Here is a 26,102-nt window from a genome sequence, read left to right on the forward strand (position 1 = left end):
AATTAGTCCCATCATGCCTGTGGGAAGGGGACCATACACTCCCGTGGCAATGGCCTGAGGCCCCATCTCTGGGGTTAGTACATATCGGGAGGTGGGACTGAGGTCCAATCCTGTGCTTCCTGGGTGGCACAGTAGAGGTTTCAAACAGTTGGTTTTGGGACCGAGCTGGCTGGAAAGGCTGCAGTGGGGTTAAGGATACGGCCCCTACTGTTTGGCGGGGCCGGCAGGGGCTGGCCTCTGAAGTTTCCCTGCCTAGGGGGTATTAAATTAGCATCAGGATCAGTGTTAGAGTGGCATTCATATACCCAATGCTGTCCTCTCCTGCATCTTGGACATAGTCTGGATGGCTTGATTCCACTCCCTGTAGTCCTTTGACTTCTATTTCTAGTATTATAGTCTTTAGCAAAATGCCCTAGTTTGTAACAGTTAAAGCATCCCCCTCTCCTTTCCTGCTGACCAGTGAACAACATCTCCTTTAATGTGGCAGCTAATACTGCTCCTTGAATGTAGGCTGGTCCAATGTCAGCACAAACACGGATGAAATCATGTACAGCACCATTCTTCCTGTAGGGACGTAAAGCCTCTTGACATACTCTATTTGCATTTTAACAGCTAATTGTTTCACAAGTATCATTCCAGCCTCAGGGTCAGCTACAACCCTGCCTATGACTTGAACAAATGAGCCACAAAATCCTGATATGGCTCCTCAGGGCCTTGCCTAATTTTGCTTATGTCTAAAGCAGCGGTTCTCAACCTGTGGGTTGTGACCCCTTTGGGGGTCGAACGACCCTTTCACAGGGGTCGCCTAAGACCATCGGAAAACACATATATAATTACATATTGTTTTGTGATTAATCACTATGCTTTAATTATGTTCAATTTGTAACAATGAAATTGGGGATCACCACAACATGAGGAACTGTATTAAAGGGTCACGGCATTAGGAAGATTGAGAACCACTGGTCTAAAGACTTTTCCCCTTTTGTTGGTAGTTGCCTCCAGGCTTTGGTGGTACATATATTTATTTGCTGATAAGCTTGCATGAGGTACACTAACTGAGCCTGCAAAGCCCCATGAGGTCCGGTGCCCATGAGCATATTAATTATAATGGGTACCCCATGACCTTGGTTTCTTTTAGCCTGCTCTGCACTAAGCTCTGCCCAATTAGCTTTCCATAATAAGTAATCTCCAGGTGAGAGACAAGCCTTCGGGACAGTACTCTAGTCACTAGGAGCCATAGCTTCCTCAGATACTATATCTAGTAACCCCAGCACAAAGTGGGAGGTTGGTCCATACAGAGAACAAGAAGTCTTCAACTCCTTCAAAGTTTTAATAGCTATAGACTGATGGCCACAAAGCATCTGACCTGGATTCTGAGGATCAGGCTGCTCAAATACACGATATAAACTGAATCCTGAAATATCTTCTCCAGCCTGCCTGGCCTCATACAGAGTCTGCTGGAGTAGAGACAAAGGCACCATTCTTGTTTCTGCTTGTTTAGGGGGTAAAAGGAGAGGTGTATGAGCAACAGTAAGCTCCCCAAATGTTTGCACAAGACCCCCATCATCCCAAACCTGCTGGCGCTGTTCTCTTGCTTCCTCCAATCCTCATTCATATTTGGAGGAAGCGCATTGTCCAGAGGGCTCTCTCCCACAGGAGCTGTAGCCCCAGGGACTGGAGGAGGCAGCAGAGGCACCGATGGTACAGGTGGAATCGGAAGCTTCTGGTAGCCTTGCCCCTTCTGTCTTGATTCCCCTGCCACATTCATCCACTCCCTTTCTGGAGTGGGCTCTAGGCAGTCCCTAATTAGGGAACACAGACTGAAAGCAGAGGCAGGCATTTCCTCCGGACCTTCAGTTATATAATGATCTCTAAGTTGTTTTCCTACCTTCTTCCATGCCTCTATATTTACCTTTCTTTCCTCAGAAAACCATGGGCAGCTTTTACTTACAAAATCCAACAAATCAAAGAGCTGTTGATACCTCACAGAACAGCCCTGTGCTTGGAGCATAGCCTTCAGCATGGATACATATAAATTCTTTTCCTGAGGTCCTGAATTTCCCATGTTTTACCCCTAGTTATATCAATGAACTTCGCTTCTTACTTTCCTTCTTGTTTTCTGCTTCACTGGAGCATCCTTTCACCTGACAACCAAAGTTCCCCCTAACTCAGGCCCCACATTGAGTGCCACATGTGCCCAGCCAGCTCATCCTGAGGGAGCGTGGCAAAGGATGAAGAAATGACAGACAGAGAATAAGCTGGGTCTAGAGGTGGATCTTCCTGTGTCTAGCTGAGGCCACAGGGAGAGATCCAGAGGCAAGCTGAGCCTTTATTTTATAGCCAGAGGTAAAAAGGTAGTGGTCACCATAGGTACAATGTTCTTGTGAGTTTCACATGTTTTGGCAGGGCTTGCTGCACTTCCCTCAGCCCATTAGCGACCCAGATAAGATCTAGGGAGCCTCATAAGGTCAAGCCTAGTTATGCTAAGAGGACTGTGCCCTCTAAGCTGGGACTTGTTTGTGGCTTTGCCAATAGGCCAGTCTGAGGCTTAACCCTACAGCTGTGCCCTACAGAATGAGGAAGGTGGAAGTCTGGGAGGGGCCCCCTGCATAGTGCTGGAGCTCAAGTCAGAGCATCCTTGAAAGGTAAATGATATAGGATGAGAGATCAAAGCCTGAACAAGTTCAGGAGGCATCCATACAGCGGCAAAAGGACAACCCTGCTTGGATTTTCAGAGCCCGATGGGAGAAATCTTCTGCAGAAGAGGTGTCACAGCGGTCTGGAAAAGGATGGGGTGCAGAGGGCATACAATTGGAAGGGACTGCAGTGGAGACAACCCAATGTGAGGTGTTAAAGTCCAAGTGGGGGTAAAGAGGACATGTGCATAGGGGCAGGGACAACAGAGACTGGTTACAAACAAGAAGATTGAACTATTAATCAAAGATACTGATTATGGGAGACAGCTTACTGTCAGAAAGGAAGTTAAAAATTAAAAGGGAACAACTGGAATGAACATTGTTGGATTAGATTGGAAGTATTGGTAAGAAGTCTTGCTTTTCAATATGTTTTGATACAGAATTAGAGATTAATGTATGCATGTATGCATGTGTATATATGTACACACATGATTCCCTGCCGCTCACTGAGGGCTATGAGCAATGACTACCCCAATAGCAATATGCACACCTATCACCATTTGTGCCCAGATATTGGTTTCTAAACATCGCTGGCCCCTGAAAGGAATCAGGGCTTTTATGAAAAATGGCTGATTCTAGGACTGGGGAAGAAAACTACAGGATGAGCTTGGAACATCTTGTTGTCCAGAGAGGAAGGAGGTGCCCAAACAATAATGAGGACAGGTCAAAACACATGTACTCACCTTGAAATGCTACCACTGGCCAAATCAGGGGAAATTAAGCACCAAAATAATAAGCTTTCTCTTTTCCCTCACTTGTTTGTTTGTTTGGTGTTAAGCATTTATCAATGTAGAAGGAATGAAATAATAAGAATATCATTTGGCAAACAACATAATAACAGATTTATGCAAGGATAATCAATGGATGCTAAATCTAGTATGTGAAATTTTGATGAGTAACAAAATATTCACGGACACTCAGAGTACTTCCACACAAGGTATTTGTGACACACAAAGGTAAATAGTACCTTTACTGTGGACTAATGTGGCAGACACTTTGTAACCACATGATGATAGTCAACACTGGGAGCAATGGAGCCGAGCATGTGCCTGCAAATTTGCTGCATGGGAACAAGTTAGCATTCCTGACATTCCTGCCCACATGGCATAACATGAAGCTACATGAAGAAACTTCAGACAGACCTAAGCAGAAAGTCTACAAATAACTGGCCTATACTCTTCAAACTGTAAATGTCATTTATGAAAAGCAAAGGAAGTCTACAGAACTGTCCCAGATTAAAAAAAGACTAAAGAAACAGGACATTGGGCATAACACATTATCCTGAATTTACTTGGACTATAAAGGATATTATTGAGATAATAGAAAATATCTGGGTAAGATCCAAGATTAAATATTAATAGTGACCCAATTTTAATTCATTGATTTTGATCATTATACTACAACTAGAGGCCCAGTGCACAAAAATTTGTGCACTCGGGAGGGTCCCTCAGCCCGGCCGGTGCCCTCTCACAGTCTGGGACCCCTTGGGGGATGACCACCTGCTGGCTTAGGCCTGCTCCCTGGGGGATTGGGCCTAAGATGGCAATCAGACATCCCTGTGGCAGCCCAGGAGTCCTTGGGGGATGTCCCCTTGCCAGCAGGGAGCCTGCTGGTTTGCCCTGAAGGGTGTCCTGGATCAGGGTGGGGGTCCCGCTGGGGTGCCTGGCCAGCCTGGGTGAGGGGCTGATGGCTGTTTTCAGACTGGCCACAACCCCTTCAGGGTGGGGGGTCCTGCTGTGGTGCCTGGCCAGTCTGGGTGAGGGGCTGATGGATGTTTGCAGGCTGGCCACAACCTCTTCAGGGTGGGGGTCCCCACTAGGGTGCCTGGCCAGCCTGGGTAAGTGGTTGAGGGCCATTTTCAGGCTGGTCACAGCTGCTCAGGGTGGGGGGTTCTGCTGGGGTGCCTGGCCAGTCTGGGTGAGGGGCTGATGGCTATTTGCAGGCTGGCCAAGGCCCCTAGTGGGGACCCTCACCCCATGAGGTTGTGGCCATCTTGGGTGAGGGGCTGATGGCTGTTTGCAGGCTGGCCACAGCCCCCAGCCACCCAAACTCCCAGTGGAGGCTGGCTGGAAGCAGGTATCTGGGATTTATTTAACTTCTATAATTGAAACTTTGTTGCCTTTTGCAGAGGCCACAGTCGGCCAGAGCAGGCTTCCTCCATCTCCATCTCCGGGGCAATCAAGCCTCCTGCTTGTTCCAGCTCTGTGGCTGCCAGCCACAATCTTGGTTAGGTTAATCTGCATATAGTCGCTCTGATTGGCTGGAGGGCGTGGCATGGGCGTAGCAGAGGTGAGGTCAATTTGCATGGTTCCCTCTTATTAGATTAGATAAGTATTTATTTTAAACTATAATAGTTTTTAAAATTTTTATACAGCACTACTAATAAGATACCAAATGCACTTTTGGACTTCTGTGGTTCTTTTGCTTTAATTAGCATATTTGTCTTTTATTAGTGTCGATTATGTAAGATATTTCTATTTTCTTAGGAAATGCATACTAAAGTATTTAGAAGTAAAGAGGTATCATGTCTGCAACTTACAAATGGTTCATATATTATATCTAACAGACTTACATTTACATTTATTTAGTTAATAGACAAGAAGGGAGAAAGGATAAAGTAAATGTAGTAAAATGTTAACATTTGGGGAATGGTTTTAGGAATTTTTTTGTGCTATTGTTGTAACTTTGCTTTAAGACTGAAACTTCTAATACAAAATATTTCTAAAATAAAAATTCTAAAAATAATTTTAACAAATTATAACCCATTATATGAAATAAACCACGAATTCATATTGATAAATGAATAAATTAAAAGTTTAATGAAGAAGAGATATTTACACTGACTCTAAAAACTTCCCTACAAAGCAATAATTGTGAAGTGAAAAAAGAAACATTATAGTGGAGAAACCCAGTAGATACTGCCTTCACTGATCAACATTAACATCACAAAGAATGACAAATCAAAACTGTAGGTCACATCACAGGATGCAATGAGAAGAGTATAGGACTACTTCTGTGATGCTCTTGCTAAAAATGTCTGATCTAAATCCTACAGAATAAAAGCCTAAAATGCTAAGTGTCTGGTCATCTGTTCAACCAATCAAAGTGTAATATGCTATGGTAAGGCCAACCACTTGCTATGACATGTACTGACCACCAGGGGGCAGACACTTGACCCAGTAGATTAGCTTGCTGCTTGAGTCTGGCTGATGAAGATGGGCTGGACATGTCCTGGAGCCCTTCTGTGGTCCCTCCCCTGCTGGCCAACCTCCCGCATCCCCTCTCGCAATCCAGGACCACTCAGGGGATGTCAGAGAGCTGGTTTTATTTTATTTATTTTATTTTTTGTTTTGTTTGTTTTTTTTTATTGCTTAAAGTATTACAAAGGGTATTACATATGTATCCATTTTATCCCCCCGCCCTAGACAGTCCCCTAGCCTCCCCTATCACCCAGTGTCTTATGTCCATTGGTTATGCTTATATGCATGCATACAAGTCCTTTAGTTGATCTCTTACCCCCCTACCTCCTGCCCCCCAACCCTCCCCGGCCTTCCCGCTGCAGCTCGACAATCTGTTTGCGGCAGCTCTGCCTCTGTATCTATTATTGTTCAAAAGTTTATAATGGTCTCTATTGTCCACGAATGAGTGAGATCATGTGGTATTTTTCCTTCATTGACTGGCTTATTTCACTTAGCATAATGCTCTCCAGTTCCATCCATGACGTTGCAAATGGTAAGAGTTCCTTCCTTTTTAGAGCAGCATAGTATTCCATCGTGTAGATGTACCACAGTTTTCTAATCCATTCATCTACTGATGGGCACTTAGGCTGTTTCCAGATCTTAGCTATGGTGAATTGTGCTGCTATGAACATAGGGGTGCATATATCCTTTCTGATTGGTGTTTCTGGTTTCTTGGGATATATTCCTAGAAGTGGGATCACAGGGTCACTATGGAAGACAGTATGGAGTTTCCTTAAAAAACTGAAAATGGAACTCCCAGAGAGCTGGTTTTAGCCCAATCCTGCAGGCCAGTCTGAGGGATCCCACTGGTACACAAATTCATGCACCGGGCCTCTAGTATTATCATAAGGAAACATCAGAAAAATCCATGATCTGAAATTGAAGGACGTTCGACATACATTAGTTGAACTTCCTCTTCAAAGGATTCAATGTCATGAAAGTCAAGGAAAGACTAAGGACCTTTTCTAGACTGAAGGAAAAGAATAGACACTACAGCTCAATGGAACCTATGGATCTGAACAGGGTCTTCATGCTATACAGACAAGTGGCAAAATTTGAAAAGGGTGTGAGGATGAAACTATAGAATGTATTAGTGCGAATTTTCTGGTTGTGAAGGTGTTATGGTAGACAGGTGGAATGTACTAAAGCATGGTGGCACAGTGTAACAATTTACTCTCCAATAGTTCAGGGCAACAGAGTTCTTTGAACTAAAACTTGGAACTATCTGTAATTTTAAGACTCTTTCTAAAAATTCATTCAATAAATGGAAAAGTAGAAAAGCCTTAGGCAAACTTTATTTCCCCCACAAGGAAAAATTTTTAAATCTGTGTTTAAAATTGCATAAGTCCAATGCCACTATAACAATTTTAATATAGCTAAATAGGAGCCATAGCAGCAGATACCAAAATTATCTCTGTCTAAATCTTTAGGACCAAATATTGTGATAAAATTGGAATATGTAAAAAAATCTATCAACTAGCATCACTAAAATATGAATGACAAGTTGTTTGCTTTGATGTTGTTTAAACAGTTGGTATTTGGGCAATTTGAATATGTATAATTCAATAGTGCTGGCTTTCACTTACAAAATCTGCTTAAAACTTACTTAGATGCCCCCAAAATACCCCAGTTTAAAATACTATATAAATTTTCATCAAACATATGATCAAAAAATTTTTTCTTTAATAAAAAGTTCATGTCATGTGTCTAATGGAAAACAAAATGTTATGTAAACAGTACACTAAATAATTTTTTACTGTTTATGTTTCAGATCATGTAATGTTTCAGCAAAAATCTCTTTATACTCTTTTTGTGCTTTCAAAAGTAAATCTTGACATGAACTTGACTGACTGATCCTACAGATCCTACAGGACAAACTCTGTAGGATTCAGCTTCAAATTTAGCAGCACCTGGAAAGAAAAAGAATTGTATTCTTTAAACTAAAACTAAGTATAAGTGTTAAAAACAATAAAGACATCTATATCTGGGTATAATACACAACACAAGAATACTATGAAACATAATTATTAATTCAGTTGTTGCACACTGTATTAATTGGTATCATGGCTAAGTATCAGAGCTTCTGGTTTTCCCCATATTCAACACCATGCACTAAGGTAGTGTGACAAGCACTGGAGTTACAAGATGAAGATGACACAGCCCACCCCTGAATAATCACCTATATATATAAATGGCTAATATGCAAAGTGTCCCTTCAGGAGTTTGACCAGGAGACCAGAAGTTCGAACGCTGCTATGACGTGTGTTGACCACCAGGAGGTGGCGCAGAATGAAGCAAGGCCTCGGCCTGGAGCTGGAAGGCCCCAATTGGCCCTGATTGCCAGCCAGGCCTAAGGACCCTACCTTTGCACAAATTCAGGCACCGGGCCTCTAGTTTACTGTAAACTGAAAAAACAACAAATGAGCAGGCAATTTCCACTCAGAGTCACAGAAACCACCAACCAATATAACACAGGGCCCTATTGGAGCACACAGAGGAGACATCCCAGTTTTGTGTCAATATTGTCAGCTTTGTGATGGAGGTGATATGTAAGTTGATACCTGATGGACCAAAAACAAAGTATGCCAGAAAGAGAAATGAAGCAGATGCCAGAACTAGAAATGAGGAAGAACATTTGTGGAACTGAAAATGTCTAGTTTAGCTAGCTGCTAGAGCAAAGGGGCAGAGTAGCAAAGAGAAGGCTGCATTATTTGGCAACAACTAAATGGATTTCAGTGTTTTTACTCCACACAAAGGGATTTGGAGTTTTTCATGAGGGTAAAAGAATGCCAAGTCAATGACTGGAGTTTTGAATATTGCCCCTCAGTTGACAGTTATATGAACTGTAACTGCTTGACAGTATTACTAGATGAGTCTGGTTACTTGGCCTTATATCACTAGTAAAAACACGAGAAGTGATGAAGCCAGTTTTCTGACCATAGTTTCAGTGTGCTGGCCAACAGTCCACGGCAGAGGGAAGGAAGAGAATAGCCAGAAATGAAGAGAGATGCATACGGGTAGACTTTTGAGGTCTTTAAAGAGCTGTAGAACATGGTGATTACATGTGGGATAAGTATATTCTTCCTTATGACTGTTTATATTTCACATTTTTCATTCACATGGAAAAAATATTTAATGCAGTATATGTTATCCAAACATAGAAACAGATGCCATTTCCTATTCTCAGTTTATTTACAAAATCAATGATATCTAATAAATTTTGGCAACATACCTTCTTTTCGTTCTCTAGTTAGGGTTTCTCCATACTCCTGCCATATCTGAAATAGGTCAAATATTATTTTTAGTATTTAAGTTAAATAAGAGACATTATTAGAGGAATGATATATAGCTTATGAAATGTGTCCTTTAAATACTACTTTTAGAGGCTGGAGCATTAGGGATTGCACAAATAGAAAAATAATCACATAAACAAAATTAATTCAGACTCATTTTAATTTTAGATAATAGAGAGCATGCATATATAATGATATTTAGATAAATCTGATAAAAATACAATCACTATTGGTCCACTGAATAACCATAACTTCAGAAAAGTAATATTTGATACCATTGGTTTAAAGAAGTTTAAACAAGTCAAGTCATATTTAACACTGAATGCATTACTTTGCGATTCCAAGAAACACTGCTATTTATAAAAATTTAGGTTTTTGTGAGTTTTTTTATTTTTTTTACTTAAATTGATTTTTCTTTTAAATGATCTTTACAGCCCCCTTTGGGCCAGGTGCTGCTAGCCTACAGGCCCCTGAGTTGCCTTTCCCTGCTGGGGGGCGGACGGAGAGGGCTGCCCATGGGGGCGCTGAGGGGCCACACAGGGTTCTGTGCCTCGCGGCCATGTTGCTGGGTAGGGGTCTGCTCCTGGTGGCGCTTCAGCTTCGCCTGCCCCTCTTGCCACTCCTTCCTGATCCCCAGGCCCCAGCCCAGTGGTTGGTCCTGGCACAGCCCAGGCCAAAGCAATGGGGACCCTTCCGCGGTGTACCTGGAGCAGAGGCCTTTGTTGGGAAGAGGCGGTGTCTGGTGTCTTCCAGGAAACCGGATGGAGCCCGTGGTGACCCCTGGAGACCCTGTTCCCAGCGCTGGGGATCCAGAGGCAGCCTGACTCGGGCTGTCATGGATATGCTGGTGGAAGTCTGTGTCGTCATTCTAAATCATGAAAAAGCCCATAGGAGAGATAAGTGACTTCGGTCTCAATATATTCAGATGAGTCTGTTGCTTCACATTTTGCCCTTGTCACTGTTTTTGGATGAAGACATCAAAAACGCTTTAAGGATTCAGAGAAAAGAAAAACCCTTTCCTAAAGAAAAGAGTAAGATTTTCGGAAGAAAAGCTTACAGGCGCTCTATTAGATCAAAAACATGCTCTGTGGGCCGAGAACAAGTAACTAAGGTTTTATCATGCATGCTGAGAGGTTTGCGTTGATAGAGATAATTTAAAAAGAAAATTGGGTAAAATGAACAAAGACAACCTGAATGTTTAAGAGTATTGAAGGAACAGCAGCAGTCTAAAGAAGCAGAAGTCCTCAGGCTAAGAACAGAGATGGAAACAGTGCAGGTGATAGGGAATTTAAATCCACCTTCATCAAACTGGGAGGTGGAAAAGCTAAGTTGTGACCTGAAGATCCATGGCTTGGAACAAGAACTAGAACCGATGAAAAAAGAATGTAACTCTCTCAGAATAGAGCCTCAACGAGCCAAACAAACACATCCGTCTCAGGAAGACAATCTGCAGAGCAGAGCTCTCCAAAGACTAAGCATTTTAAGTGATGATACCCAAAATGTATACTGGGAGCTGAAGGGACAAATATCTAATTTGCATCTGGTGACTCAAGTACAGATTGAACTGAAAACCCCAACTGCAATCAAGAAAGCCTGTGCCCCGTAGGATTCCCGTAAGACCTTGGCAAAGACAGCACAAAACTGCACTTGACAAATTTCACTGCAACAAACAAAAGACACCCCCCTCTCTCACCAAATGGCAAACTCTTTGTCATACCACAGCTTCCCCTTTACCAGGAGATGGAAAGGTTTTATCAGAGAAAGCAGTTCCCCATCATGCACAGATAATGAGAGACCCATTCCTCATGACTGCACAAACTCTCAGGAGCATTACTCACATGGCAGAAATACCCTGGAAGATAATCCCCAAGCCCTCCTAAATCAAGTGAGACAGCATTTGGGGAGACTAAAAATGAAACGTTGCCTTTACCCACCCTGCCACCACCGCATCACTTGGATCAACATAATCAAAACTGCCTTTATAAGAATGAATTCTGAAGAGATCTGTGACTTGGTCATGAGGTTGCTGCACCTCCCCCAAGGGCACTCTTGGGAAATTCTTTAATAAACTGAAAGCGGGATTTGCTTAAACTTTTGCCAAGTTCCTCAATGTACACTTTGCACATACTGTAACGTATTATGTAGTTGATTTGCCAGTAGGAGAGAGCAAACTTTCATCTTCACATTCTGTCTAACAATCATATATATATATATTACTAACAAATTAATAAACTTGTTTCAAAAAGAAAAAAAATAATAACAAAATGAGCTTTCTATTCTTATACTTTTAGAAAATTAAAAGGTTAAGATATGTTCTATGCTATTAATTTTTCAATCTAAAATTATAAAAGTGGTACTGTCATAAGGTCACATGAAAATTCTACTGGCAAAAAATAACTGAAACTATGCTACTGTATGTATTACGACTGAGACATTTCTTTATTCATATGGACAACAAATGTTTCAGAAAATCTTTGATTTGAGGAATAAAAAAATCAATATATGGCTGGGTCACATACCAAGGTCGCAGGTTTGCTCCCCGCCCCCAGTAGGGTTGCATGAGGGAGGCAACCATAAGATATTTCTATCTCTCATGGATGTTTCTCTTTCTCTCTCCCTCTCCTCCCTCCCTCCCACTCTCTCTGAAAAGCAATGGAAAAAGTATCCTCAGGTGAGGATAAATAACAGTAACAAAAATCAATATATAATCCTATAATTGTAATAACCTTGTTTTCTTTCTAAAAATTAGAGCTAAATTTGGAAACAAACGATTATAATTATAGTCTACTTAATAATGAAATGTGTGGGAATACTTCCAATTATATTAAAAGTGTCCTGATCTAGAGTGTTCTTAATAAACTTTTTCTTAAAAAAGGTATCTTTTCACTCAATGCCTGAAACAGGGTTTAAAATAGTATACTGAGCATTAAACACTGTGGTAATCATTATCATGGGATACCCAATGCCTTTACAAATTTTAGGTGTGAAGACAAATTTGATGACTAACATGTTCCCCAGTATGTTTGGAGGCTGAATCTATTAACACTTATGACAATAGCATGATAGACAGGCCTTATTAAATGGATAATGTGGCAACATTACTAGACAGGCTTTGTAAAATAAATAGGTCGATACTAGATAAAGACCAAGGCCTTTATTGAATCAATTTTATGTCACCATTAATAAAATAGGTATTATGTGAATCACACTTTTACACAACTTGAATTAAGAAACTACCCATGGAACATTATTATCTGTTCCCACAAAAGCTCCTTTCCTAAATATTTACTTCTGTGATGTTTATGCTTATTTCTAGGTGAGGATTGTGTCTAGACGGTGGAAGGAGTTTGAAGTTCCAACATTAATAAGGAGAACACATCTGCCATTTTATTCCTATTGTGTCATTTTCAACAATATAAAAAGGTGGGAAAAGTATACACATTAAAACAATGTATCAGCAACATTCAATTCAAAGGATTTGTCATTAGATGGATTTTTCTCAGAACTGGTAGTTCCCAAACTCCCATAGGAATCTGTTTCCCCTGTGGACACCTGCAGGATTGCAGAGCTTCAGAGTCTCCATCCCCCCTTAGTTAGGCAGCTCGATTTGTCTGTATTATATAAAACATTTCACGCAAATTCTAAAAATAAAAGTTCTAGTCTAAAAAAATATTTAAGGTATGAAAATCACTGATTTGTTTTTTTAATTTTTTATCAAGCATATATATGTCATATTTCATGAAAAGTTCCATAGATTTCTGCTTTCATACAAAAAGCATAGTGAAGGTAAACATGAACAAACTGGAAGAAACCAAGATGGCGGCATAGGTAAACACCAGAAATTGCTGCCTCGCACAACCACTGCAAAATTATTTTGATGATGTCCGACAAAAATGGACATCATCCAGAACCACAGGAAGGCTGGCTGAGTGGAAATTCTACAACTAGAAGGAAAGAGAAAAGCACACTGAGACTCAGAGGAGGTGTGGAAGTAAAGTGCAGAGGTATGGAGGCGCACTCGAAAAGGGCTGGCAACTGAGGACACGGTTGTCTTTTGCAATTGGGAGCGAGTCTCTAGTTCCCGACTGCTCTGAACTCCAGTTCTGGGTGAGTCTCTGGCGACCCGGATTCATACAGGGAGAAACTGGACTGTCTGGCATCGGTCAGAACTCGAGGGCGGCTTTCTCTCAGAGGTGCTTGCAGAGATTACCTCAGGACACTGAGATGCGGGGCCTCTTAGGGTAGGACTGAGGAGCAGCCATAGCTGCTTGCTCTGCCCTGTTGATCCCCTGAGACCCCGCCCCACCCAAGCTGTGCGCAGAGGCTTTAGCATATGAAAGGCCTGGCCCTTTGCAATCTGAAAATTACCTAACAAACTGCAGCTGGGTCAGAGAGACTCAGAACTTCCAAAAGAAGGCCCAAGGCCCCACAGCAGCTTGCATTGCTTCACAGCTGGGCCTCATCTGGGCACCTCCAAACCACAAACAAAGAAGAGGAATCTGCAGATCTCTCCATAGCTCCTGCTGGGTAGCCTCTGGCAGAGGCTAAATTAGCACCTCCTTAGAGATCCAAGAGCCAGTGTACCCATTGGTCAGATTTGGACCATCCAGATTACAACTTCTCAGATTCGTAAGGGACACACTCAGGGTGCAGACTCAGTGAGCACCAAAGCCCCACTGAAGCAAGTTTTGCCCCAGAAGGGTGTCTCCAGCACAGAAATTCTCCCACTGCAGACACTGTTGATTCTCACAGCCAACTGGCCTAGAGGTCAATTCCTCCCAGTGATACCTACAACAATCAAGGCTTAACTACAACAAGACTGTGCACAAAGCCCACAAAGGTGTGCACCAAGAGTGTCCACCTCAGGTAACTGGAGAGGCTGAGCCACTGGGCCCTATAGAACACCTAGCACAGAAAGCCACTCTATCAGCACAGGGAAGCAGCCAAAACACAGAGACAAAGAAACAGGTCACAAATGACAGAAATGTAGGAAAGCAAACTACTGGACATAGAGTTCAAAACCACACTTATTAGGTTTTTCAAGAATTTTCTAGAAACTGCCGATAAATTTAGTGAGACCCTCAAGAAATCTAGTGAGACCCTCGAGGTTATGAAATAGGACCAACTAGAAATTAAGCATGCACTGACTGAAATAAAGAATATTATACAGAGTTCCAACAGCAGACTAGAAGATTGCAAGAATCAAGTCAAAGATCAGAAATACGAAGAAGCAAAAAACACCCAACCGGAAAAACAAAAAGAAAAAAGAATCCAAAAATATCAAGATAGTGTAAGGAGCCTCTGGGACAACTACAAGCGTACCAACATCCGAATTATAGGGGTGACAGAAGAGAGAGAGCAAGATATTGAAAACCTATTTGAAGAAATAATGACAGAAAACTTCCCCTACCTGGTGAAATAAATAGACTTACAAGTCCAGGAAGCACAGAGAACCCCAAACAAAAGGAATCAAAGAGGACCACACCAAGACACATCATAATTAAAATGCCAAGAGCAAAAGACAAAAGAGAGAATCTTAAAAGCAGCAAGAGAAAGACAGACAGTTACCTACAAGGGAGTACCCATATGACTGTCAGCTGATTTCTCAACAGAAACTTTGCAGGCCAGAAGGGAGTGGCAAGAAATATTCAAAGTGATGAAGAGCAAGAACCTACAACCAAGATTACTTTACCCAGCAAAACTATCATTCAGAATTGAAGGTCAGATAAAGAGCTTCACAGATAAGAAAAAGCTAAAGGAGTTCATCACCACTAAACCAGTATTATATGAAATGCTGAAAGGTATCCTTTAAGAAGAGGAAGAAGAAGAAAAAGGTAAAGATACAAATTATGAACAACAAATACACATCTATCAACAAGTGAATCTAAAAAACAAGTGAATAAATAATCTGATGAACAGAATAAACTGGTGAATATAATAGAATCAGGGGCATAGAAAGGGAGTGGACTGACTATTCTGGGGGGGAGGGGGGGTTTGTGGGAAGAGAATGGACAAAAATTGTACACCTATGGATGTGGACAGTGGGGTGGGTAAGGGCTGAGAGTGGGGTGGGAACTGGGTGGAGGAGAGCTAATCGGGGAAAAAGAGGAACTACTGTAATAATCTGAACAATAAAGATTTAATTAAAAATATATTGTAATAATTATGTATGGTGCCAGGGGTGCCGGACTTATGGGGTGATCACTTTGTAAGTTATATAAATGTCTAATCACTATGTTGTACACCTGAAACAAATGTAATATTGAATGTCAACTGTAATTGAAAAAGAAAATTACAAATATATCAAAAATAAGTATGAACAAACTGCTAGGATTTGGAATTGGTATATCTTCCTTCATGCTCTATTTCTTTCTTGTATTCCTTGCTAATGTCAATTTGTCTATCATTAGCAGCCAGTCTTTCCTACCTCCCCTTAACTGTCATTTCTAATATGTTAGTAATTGAGAAACCAGATAAACAAACTTTGAAACTTTTGCTCCAAATACACAATTCTGCTTAAAGGGTTTAATGTCCCCTCAATAAACTGCACAATATTTAATGTTTTTATTTTGTGGCAGCTCTTTTGGTTACTCAGAGTTTCATTTACTTTCTGGGTCCTGTCTCTCTTTTGAATAGTGGAGGACTTGTTGCAGGCGTATAAGCATGACCAATGAAAATCACTGACTTAGTCCAAGTTCCTAATTTGTCCTAAGAGGCAACAAAAGCTCAGAGAGATTACAGGTTGCCTGGGGTCAGAAAACCAATTAGCTGCAGGCCCAAAGTGGGCTCTAAAGCCTAAGTTCTGTGCCAGCTCCTTCCTCATATTCATGGAAAAATAAACAAAACTTTAACTATAACTCAGAGAAAATGAATCTGTAAAACTGTCATGTAGCTCAATAATGTTTTAGCATGAGACACAAAATAATAGCGTTGTAACTCAATTATTGATTTTTAAGCAATGAGTAAAAATATAGGAACAGAAATTAATATCATAAATCCTATACGTAGCAGTCATGACACTCAATTTATAAAGCACAGATTATTTAGCCACAGGACAAGAAACATGAAGGAGACAATCTTTAGTTAAACTAAGAAAATTCTTCCTTAAAGGAACTATCCATTCCCTCCAAATAAAACTTGGTTTACCAAAATTAACCAACAAATGAATTATCTGTGTTGGGGGTTATCTATAGCAAAATTTAAAACACAGAACAGATTTCTCTTTACTGTTTGGCATACTTCTGCCCAAGCTCTTTCATCCTTAGTTGGTCTGTACACAAGACATGAGCTGAATTTCCATTATGACTTAACCCCATCAGAAATCATAGGAACACCTTCACTTCTCTGCCTTTCAGTCTCCACATGAGGCCTTAGGCTCTCTCTACCTTCCTCACGAGGGGACGGAAGAGTTATCTGATGTGTGCACTTGAGAGAAGGAACTGAAGATGCTTGCTTAGCCCCAAACACTTCTTTGAAAAGACATGGCTGCCCACAGTCACATGACCTTGGGTCTGCTCTCATCTCTTCAGGGAGCTGCCTGCCCAGGGACAGGTGTCAGGTATTTCTTCCCTCCACTCACAACTGGGTGTGAAACTGCCTGATTTGGGATGAGTGTTCAGAGGTCCTGTGACCCCACATCTAAACCACATTTTCCAATTCCTTACTATGTGTGAGTAACCAAGCTGGTAAGTCCATTTCCATCTGCCTGACTCTATGATCTAATCTCAAAAGGAAAGCAGGGCTGTCATTTGCCATCTACCCCAGCACAGCTCCAACAAGATGACCACTCTACACTTACAGAAATGTCTTCTCCCTTGACTTTATACTTAATGTACATTGTTCAAACATCCCCCGTTTTAAGGAGGGGGAGTTACATTTTTGAAAGAAAAATGCAGAGAAGCCAACAGCAACAGCAAAACACAAAAAATGCAAATATATGTTCATTCATTTAACACTAATTTATTGATAGGCTACCATTCTATTACATTTGATATTACAGGTTGAAAAATAATGTTGCCTTCTCTTTTTGAGACCAATTGATACACATATACAAACAACAGATACATCTACATTCCCATGTGTGATATATGGTCAGTAACTAATGATATTTATATATATATACTAGAGGCCTGGTGCACAAAAATTTGTGCACTCGGGGGGAAGGGAGGGTCCCTCAGCCCGGCCTGTGCCCTCTCACAGTCTGGGACCCCTTGGGAGATAACGACCTGCTGGCTTAGGCCTGATCCCGGGTGGCAGAGGGCAGACCCAATCCCTAGGTGCAACCCCAGGCCAGGCACAGAGCAGGGCTGATTGGGGAGTTGGGGCGCCGCCCCCTGTCATGCACAGAACAGAGCGGATTGGGAGGTTGTGATGCCACCCTCAGTCACGCTCAGGGTAGGGCTGATTGGGGGTTGGGGCACTGCCCCCTGTCACACTCAAGTCAGGGTCGATGGGGAGGTTGCGGCGCCACCCCGTCACGCACAGAGCAGGGCCCATCAGGGGGGTTGGGGCTCCGTACCCTGTCATGCACAGAGCAGGGTCGATCAGGGGGTTGGGGAGCTCCCCGCTGTCACGCACAGAGCAGGGCCCATCAGGGGGTTGGGGAGCTTCCCGCTATCACCCACAGAGTAGGGCTGATAGGGGAGTTGGGGCACCGCCCCCTGTCACACACAGAGCGGGGCGGATCAGGGGGTTGGGGTGCCACACCCTGTTACACTCAGAGCAGGGCCAATGGGGAGGTTATGCCTCTACCCCGTCACACACAGAGCAGGGCCCATGGGAGGGAGGGAGTGGTTGGGGCGCCCCACCCTGTCACACACAGAGCAGGGCTGATCAGGGGGTTGGGGTGCCACACCCTGTCATACACAGAGCCACAGGGAGATCAGGGGGTTGGGGAGCTCCCCCCCATCAGGCACAGAGCAGGGCTGATCAGGGGGTTGGGGCGTCTTCCCCTGTCATGAACAGAGCAGGGTGGATAAGGAGGTTGTGGCCTCGCCCTCTGTCACACACAGAGCTGCAGGGCGATCAGGGGGTTTGGGCGCTGCCCCCTGTCATGCTGATCCCGGTGCCAGGAGGCCTCGCGGCTCCCCTGATCCTGGTGCTGGGAGGCATATTACCCTTTTACTATATAGGATAGAGGCCTGGTGCATGGGTGGGGGCTGGATGGTTTGCCTTGAAGGGTGTCCTGGATCAGGGTGGGGGTCCCCACTGGGGTGCCTGGCCAGCCTGGATGAGGGGATGATGGCTGTTTGCAGCTGGCCACACACCCTTCAGGTTGGGGGTCCCCACTGGGGTGCCTGGTCAGTCTGGGTGTGGGGCTGAGAACTGTTTTCAGGCTGGTGGGTGACTGAAGCTCCCAACTGCTCCTTTTTTTCTTTTTTATTCTGGGCCAGCTTTAGCTCTGACTCCAGCTCTGAGGCCTCTGCTGCTGAAAGCAGGTATCTGGTTTGTTTGTGTTCTATAATCGAAACAATGTATCAACTCCAGCTCTGAGATCCCAGCTCACTGCAAGCAGGTTTCTGGGGTTTTGTTTAGCTTCTTTATTTGTTACAATGTTTCAAACTGCAGGCTCAGAGGCCGGCAAGGCAGGCGAGGAATGTTGGTTTCCTCCGTCACTGAAGCAAGCAAGCCTCATGTTAGGTTCAAGCTGCCTGGCTGCTGGCCGCCATCTTGGCTGGCAGTTAATTTGCATATCTCGCTGATTAGCCAATAGGAAGGGTAGCGGTTGTACACAAATTACCATGTTTCTCTTTTATTAGATAGGATATTTTATATATATTTTATTGATTTTTTTAACAGAGAGGACGGGAGAGGGATAGAGAGGTAGAAACACCGATGAGAGAGAAACATTGATCAGTTGCCTCCTGCACACCCCACACCAGAGATGTGCCCGCAACCAAAGCACATGCCCTTGACCGGAATCGAACCTGGGACCCCTCAGGCAGACACTCTATCCACTAAGCCAAACTGGTCAGGGCTGATATTTTTAAGTTAAATTTTGAGATCATCCTTATTTTAAATGTTATAAAAATAAGTGTAATTTAAACATAATAAAATTAAGTACATTTGCACATTTAAACTATAGCAATTCATTATCTAATTGTAAACAGGTTAATGTGAGAAGGAAATACATTATCAGTTTGTAAATATCAAAAACATGTTTTTTATTGCAGAAAAAAACTGAGGAAAAATTTGCTGAACAAGGAGCTGAAAAGTTAAGTACAGAGAAAAATGAATGAAAAAAATGCATAGGAAGAAGTTGAGCAATTATCTGTTGCCTTTAAAAGATAAAATGACTACAGGGCAATTGTCTAAGTGGAAAAAATAAAGTGAAGACATGAGGAATCATATAGAGCATATAATTCATGTGATAAACAAGTTTGTTAAGCTCTGTTTCTGCCTTCTGAGAAACCAGCATCACCACTGTGAGAGTTTGAAAAGAGGTAAAATTCAGAGTAGAAAGGCACTGCCTTGTTGATGTAAACACGTGATCTGTGTTTCGTGGGGAAGCACTGAGACTCAACATTTTGTGGAGACACAATGTTCTGTCTGCCATGTGCAAAGCTAAAGTCTTAGGAATAGTAACTGTTTTAGCTTTCATGTATTTGTATAGCAAGAGTTGTTAACTGAATACACATTTGAGAAATAGAAAAAATTATTTACATAAATTATTAGAGTTCTAATGTTTTCTGAAAGTCTTAGAAATGAACCGAAAGCCCAAAATCAATCAATGTAAAATTGAGTCTCCCTATTTAACACAGATTGAAAGGATAATGAGGAACTATGTGACATGCATTGTGTTAGGAACACAAATATTGAAAAACAGTTGAATATAAAAAATTTTGAAATCAGAGAAATTCAATCCATTATAAAATTATCAGGAATAAATTTTTAAGTTTTCAGTTCTAAGAAAATAATTCCAAGTGCAAGAAAATGTAGTAATATGTATGTTCAAGCTAATTTTAACTTTTGTAACTTATCATAATAAACTAAATAACACAGTTATATAAAACTGTGAAATCACTTCTGATGTATTGGACAAACATCCAGAATTAAACTAGAATGTGAAAACTGATGGTAAGAATTAACAAATCAGATATGTAGCAATCTGTACCAGTACAATGGAATGAATTGGGCAAGGCTCACCTCCATGTAATGACGCCAAAGGCAACAAACCTAAATATCATGAACACGAAGAGAACTGAAATCACAAATTGGAGCGGTACTTTGGGTCGGGGGGCAGGGGATGGCAGCCTGGGGGGAACCTCAGCTCAACCTGCACCCTCTCCAATCTGGGATCCCTCAGGGGAGCCCTCTCTAATCCGGGAGTTTCTGTCTGTCTTTGCAATCATATGAGCGAATTGTCTGAGACCCCCAACCCAGTTTGGTTTGTTGCTCACAGATTAATAGAGGCATTTTTTTTTCTTTGCTTCATTGGTGGAGACTTCCAGGAAGTTTTAGGATATCTTCCCTTTAATTTTTCCTAGACACTCTGATTTTACTTATGTCTCTCGCCTTTGCTTTACCTCCATCCCCAGCCTCAACAGTAACTTGGTCCAGGCTCACTTTGCTCTAGTGCAGCAGTTCTCAACCTGTGGGTTGCGACCCCTTTGGTGGTCGAACGACCCTTTCACAGGGGTCGCCTAAGGCCATCCTGCATATCAGATATTTGCATTACAATTCATAACAGTAGCAACATTACAGTTATGAAGTAGCAAAGAAAATAATTTTGTGGTTGAGTCACAACATGAGGAACTGTATTTAAAGGGCCAGAAGGTTGAGAACTACAGCTCTAGTCTCAGGAAGAACTAGGATTCCTAGCATTCATCGTGCTCCCTGCCCTCTGGGCTTCTGCTTCTGGTCCTGAGGCTGCCATCAGAACTACAGTTCCCAGCATTCCTGGTGCTTCCCTTGCTCTGGGCTTCCACTTCAGGTCCTGGGGCTGCCACCAAAACTACTATTCCCAGATATTCCCAGAATTCCTGGTGCTCCCCAGGCTCTTGGTTTTCCCCAACTGAGGGAGCCACGTCCCCCCAAGCTGCCAGCTCTCCCACTCTGTTCTGTGTATGCAAATTACGTGCCATCTTTATCAGGTTAATTTGCATACTAACTCCTCATTGGCTGGTGGGCATGGCTGCTGATTGTGGATTGTGAGCACGGCTTTAGCATAGCAGAGGGATGACTAATTTGCATGTTTCTCTTTTATTAGTGTAGATTGTGCTTAAAGTTAGAAAAACAATGCCGGATAAGACAGAGCACTACAGTAGGAATAGTTCAAAATGTCTAAACTTTGCAAATAAAGGGGATTGATAAACACATTCAATATTGATGTATTTGTAACATTTATTCTTTAGAATCATAGTTCAATAATCTTTATAAGTCTGTTGTTTTGTAATGCTCCATCCCAAAACCCACCCCTTTCTATTATTTTAGACATGTTACCATCTCTCATAGAATTAGTTGTTTTCCTAATGGCAATAATTACCTTCCCAGTGACTCTACAAGGTACCTTATTTCCACAAGTCTAAGAATTTTGTAAACCCCAACTGCTATAGAAATTTGGCAACCTATCTTTATATCTTGATAGATTGGTGCTTCAGACTCTCTCTTCCTGAGTCCAGCATGATTTGGTGAACCAATGCCCCACAAGGAAACTATGTATACCTTGAAAATACAAAGTTAAGTTTAAAATCAACTATTTTTTTCAATTTATATAGAAATACTAAGAGTAAGCACCTCATTCCTCCCAAAATATTAATTAAACAAAAACATTTCCATAAATATCTTCCCTTGCATTGCTTCTGCATTAACATTCTTTTCCCTCTCCATTTTGCAAAATGAGACATTTTCTGATTTTCTGGTGAGGACATTTCAAGTCTGCATCATAGTTTTGCTTAACAATTTACAAAAGCATTTGATTTTTTTTTGTACCAGTAGCCCAGTTTTACAAATTTGTAACAATTGAGACTGTATTTGGCCTAAAGGCTGTCTAGAAATTCTTAGCTTTGCTCTTTTATGTTGTGTTATGATGAAGCAAACTGAGAAAAAGAGGTTGAAGTCTCATTTAGCACAGGCCTGTGCTACCTTTCCCTGCATGAAAAACACCATAAAAACATAATTAAAACCATAAACCATCGTGCATTGATTGAAATGGGTATTTCAGTGTGTGACGTCAGCATCATGACAAAGTGTGTCTCCTCTTAAATCTACAACAAGTGGAACATCTAGAACCCAACAAAGGCACCTCTGCTCACCTCGATAGTGAGCGTCTTGGGATGTGCAGGAGAGGCAGGATGGAGAGAGGAGCAGGGACAGGCCCCTCCTGCAGTTCTCCAAGGACAAGGCTGAACTTACAGCCCTAGCAAACACAGTACTGGTGGGGGAGGCAGGGTGCAGTGCCCACACCACTGCCCAGTAGAAGTCCCTCCTCCACCCCAAATCCAGATCCTTCCCCAGTTGCAGCTGTGCTCACACCACCACAGACCAGTAGCAGCAGCAGAGCCAAGTCTCCAGCCTCCAGGCCACAGAACAATGCTGCCAGTGGCCAAAGGGAAGGAGGCAGCAGCTCAGTGGGCTCACAAACTGGCTCCCCTCAACTGGCCACACCCAAACCTCCCCCCATGGGGTGCCCTGAGGCCCAGGCGACCAGGATACAGCATTGGCACCCACCACCCTAGTTACCCAGGCTGCCACTCCCATGTCCAAGGGTAAGCCTCCCACACCTTGACTCACTGCACACCCTCCCCAAGCTTCAGTAGTACTGGTAAGAGAAAAGAAAAACTGCGCTATACCACCATCCACTGGAAAACAAAAGAACGACCTGAAATTATCAACCTGCTGAACTGTGAAAATCACAAGATTCCTAAGAAAAGTGTTCAGCACTTCAAATGTGCCAGCAGAGGAACAACCCATCAAGCAGCCTGGACCACCATAGTAACACTAACACAGAAAGAAAATGATAATTCTCCAGAAGGGAACTCAGAATACTGGATGATTATGATCTAAATGAACAGAGAAATCAAAATAGCAGTCATGAAGGAACTCAGCGAGATACAAGCAAACTCAAAAGTCAGTTCAACGAGCTCAGGAATGAAATGAATGTACAGAAGGAGTACTTTACCAAAGAGATGAGAAGTATAAAAAAGAACCAAACAGAAATTCTGCTGCTGAAGAAGTCAATAATAAGATGAAGGAGGAATATTTTAATAGCACTGATACACAATGAAAGCTAGTTGCTATTTCAAGACTCCCTATCATTGCCATCTTAGTCATCAATTATTCTAGTGCTGTCCAGATAAACAGACATAAGTACACATCATTTAAAAATTTAAATATTAATACATAAATTTAAAAATAAAAATTCAAATATTTGCTAAATTTAACTATTTTATGAATGTACAGCTGCTCAGCAAGACATTTTATAACAATTGGAATAAAAATGCTGAAGTAAATAGCAATTAACACTGTCCTTTGACCTAAGAAGACGACAAACATTTTCACTTAAAGAGAGAAATTTAATCTTTTAATGCTACAAGTTTATTTAATTCATTAAAATGATTTATCTCCATTTCATTTAAGTAGCAAACATCCATAAATGGTTAAATATTTAGATGTTAATCATTCACTTATGCGTAGGGGTGGAAAAGTTGGGGTTCAGCAAAACTTAAAAATGGTTATGAGCCATCACCAATTTAAAATCGATTAGAAAGTAAGCCAAAGCATCTCCAAGTACACCACTGGTTATTAGACAAGAATATATAATTTCTAAAATCAAACTGACATGCAGCTTTTTAAGAAGTTTAAAATGTGTCACTTTAGGCATATTAATTGAATAAAGTTAATGATAGGTATCTCTTGCAAATTAGAGATCCAGGGACTTAAAAGTGATTGTAAAATTTCTGTCTCCTTTCTACATTAGCACAATAATTAAGACTTTTTATTAGTGTGTACTAGTCAATTAAGCAACTCGGAATTTCACCAAATGAAACACAAGAATCATATCAGAAATCTGAAACCCAAGAGGAAAAAAGATAATATAACTAACCTGTGGTAAGTTGAAGTGCATGGACTTGAGGTAGGAATCCCCAGGCTTTCTCTTGGAATAAAATTTCTCTTGCTGAGCTCTTTCTCCCAGAAAAGTTTGTTGCTAACTTCTGCTAGCTTCTCCTTAGTCCTAGGAAAACTGTAAACAACAAATGCTTAGTATTTTTTTTTCTCTAAGTGACTTGCAATTTTTTTAAGTCGCCAGGATAGTAAATGGAATTGCCCATTAAATAGCATTTTAGCAATGAAAACGTGTCAGAACAGATCTGCTCTATTCAAGTATAGGTTCTTAATTTTTCTAAAAAAGTACTTATGTTTCCAGGCAGTGGGGGGAGGGGGTTCCTAACTAAGTACTTAATCCAAAGTGGGGAGGCTATCAGTGATGCAGATGGCTTATCAGGTAATACTTGCTGCCTCTGGAAGGGCTGTACTTACAAGACCTTTTAAGATGCCCTTGGACATATTTAGTAGCAACTTCAGAGATTTAAAAAAAAATTCCTCAAAGACATTCTCAAACATTTGCCTTTACCACCCTTGTACAATACACTCATTACCTTGGAGATATTAATCATTTAACACCCAGGCATTATTTAGCACAACAACCTGTAAGGGAGAACAGATATCCTGGCTGGTGATCAAATGAATGAAAACAGCTCCAGCGGCCATCTATCTATGTTATAAAAGGCCCGTGGCCATAATGCTGGAACGCCAGAACAACCAAACAACCTGTCACCAGGAGGTGCATGGAGCACCTCTCACTCCCTCTCCCCAGCCTGCCAGTCACTTGGCACAGAGTCTGAGTCTGCGGCCTGCGCGGGGGAGGCAGCGAGCTACTCTCACACAGCGGGCCTGGGGTCTTGCCGGTGTGGCGGGTCTGGGTTTTGTGTGATTTTGCTTGCTGGGCCTCTAGTTATGCAAAGTGTCTCCTTGGGAGTTCAACTGAAGACTGGGCATTTGATCACTTGCTATGATGAGTGCTGACCACCAGGGGGCGGTGAGGAATTAAGGGAGGCCCAGGCTGGAAGCCCAAAAGCCTGATAGGCCCTGATCGCTCTGGCCAGGCCTAGGGACCCGATCTGTGCACCAATTTCATGCACTGGGCCTCTAGTCTATTGATAATAACAAAGTTCACAATCAAGAAAGTAAATATACCAAGTACCAGAATGTGTTGGAGTAACATAACCCTTTGTGTTTTAGTTTTTATCTTAGCTATTTCTATTTAGGGGACTTCTGACAAGCAATCATACTAACAAATAGTAATATGCTAATTAGGCCGGAGACCTTCTGAAGACCTTCTGACAAAGCCAGAGGCTTGGCTAGCCTGCAAACCACCCCCAAACGACCCTCAGCAACTCACCCAGGCTGGTCATGCTCCCCCAGTGGGGACCCTCACCCCAATGAGGGCATGGCCAGCCTGAAAATGGCTTTCAGCCCCTCACCCAGGCTGGCCATACCCTCCAGTGAAGTCCCCCACCCTGATGGGGGCATGGCTGGCCTGCAAACCACCCCAGCCACTCACCCAGGCTGTCCACGCCCCCCAAGGTGACCCACATTGTGGTTTGAGACCCCCTTCAGGGCAGACCAACCAGCCCTCACCCATGCACCAGGCCTCATTCTACATTAATAAGAGGGTAATATGCTAATTAGACCGGGAGACCTTCTGGATGTCTGTCCGGACAGAGTCATAGTGGTGGGGCCAAGACAGAGGTGGTTAGGGGCAATCAGGCCAAAAGGGGAGGGCAGTTGGGGTTATCAGGCTGGTGGGGAGGGGCAGCTGAGGGCGAGCAGGCCAGCAAACAGAGTGGTTAGGGGCTATCAGTCAGGCAGGCACG

The 26,102-nt window shown here is 42.4% G+C and overlaps 1 protein-coding gene across 1 annotated transcript in view; it reads right to left on the bottom strand.

Moving 5' to 3' along the window:
• Positions 1–6,999: 6,999 nt before the first annotated feature.
• Positions 7,000–26,102, bottom strand: part of LOC132213367 (ankyrin repeat domain-containing protein 26-like) — a 70,321-nt gene continuing 51,218 nt past the window's right edge. The window contains exons 14-17 of the mRNA XM_059659827.1: positions 24,272–24,409; positions 9,933–10,096; positions 9,168–9,213; positions 7,000–7,845 (exon numbers count right to left, since the gene is read on the bottom strand). Coding sequence (XP_059515810.1) covers positions 9,182–9,213; positions 9,933–10,096; positions 24,272–24,409 — 334 coding nt within the window. The 3' untranslated portion in view covers positions 7,000–7,845; positions 9,168–9,181. The remainder of the gene's footprint in view (positions 7,846–9,167; positions 9,214–9,932; positions 10,097–24,271; positions 24,410–26,102) is intronic.

This window comes from Myotis daubentonii, chromosome 1 (genome assembly GCF_963259705.1).
Source record: "Myotis daubentonii chromosome 1, mMyoDau2.1, whole genome shotgun sequence".
Classification (NCBI taxonomy): domain Eukaryota; kingdom Metazoa; phylum Chordata; class Mammalia; order Chiroptera; family Vespertilionidae; genus Myotis; species Myotis daubentonii.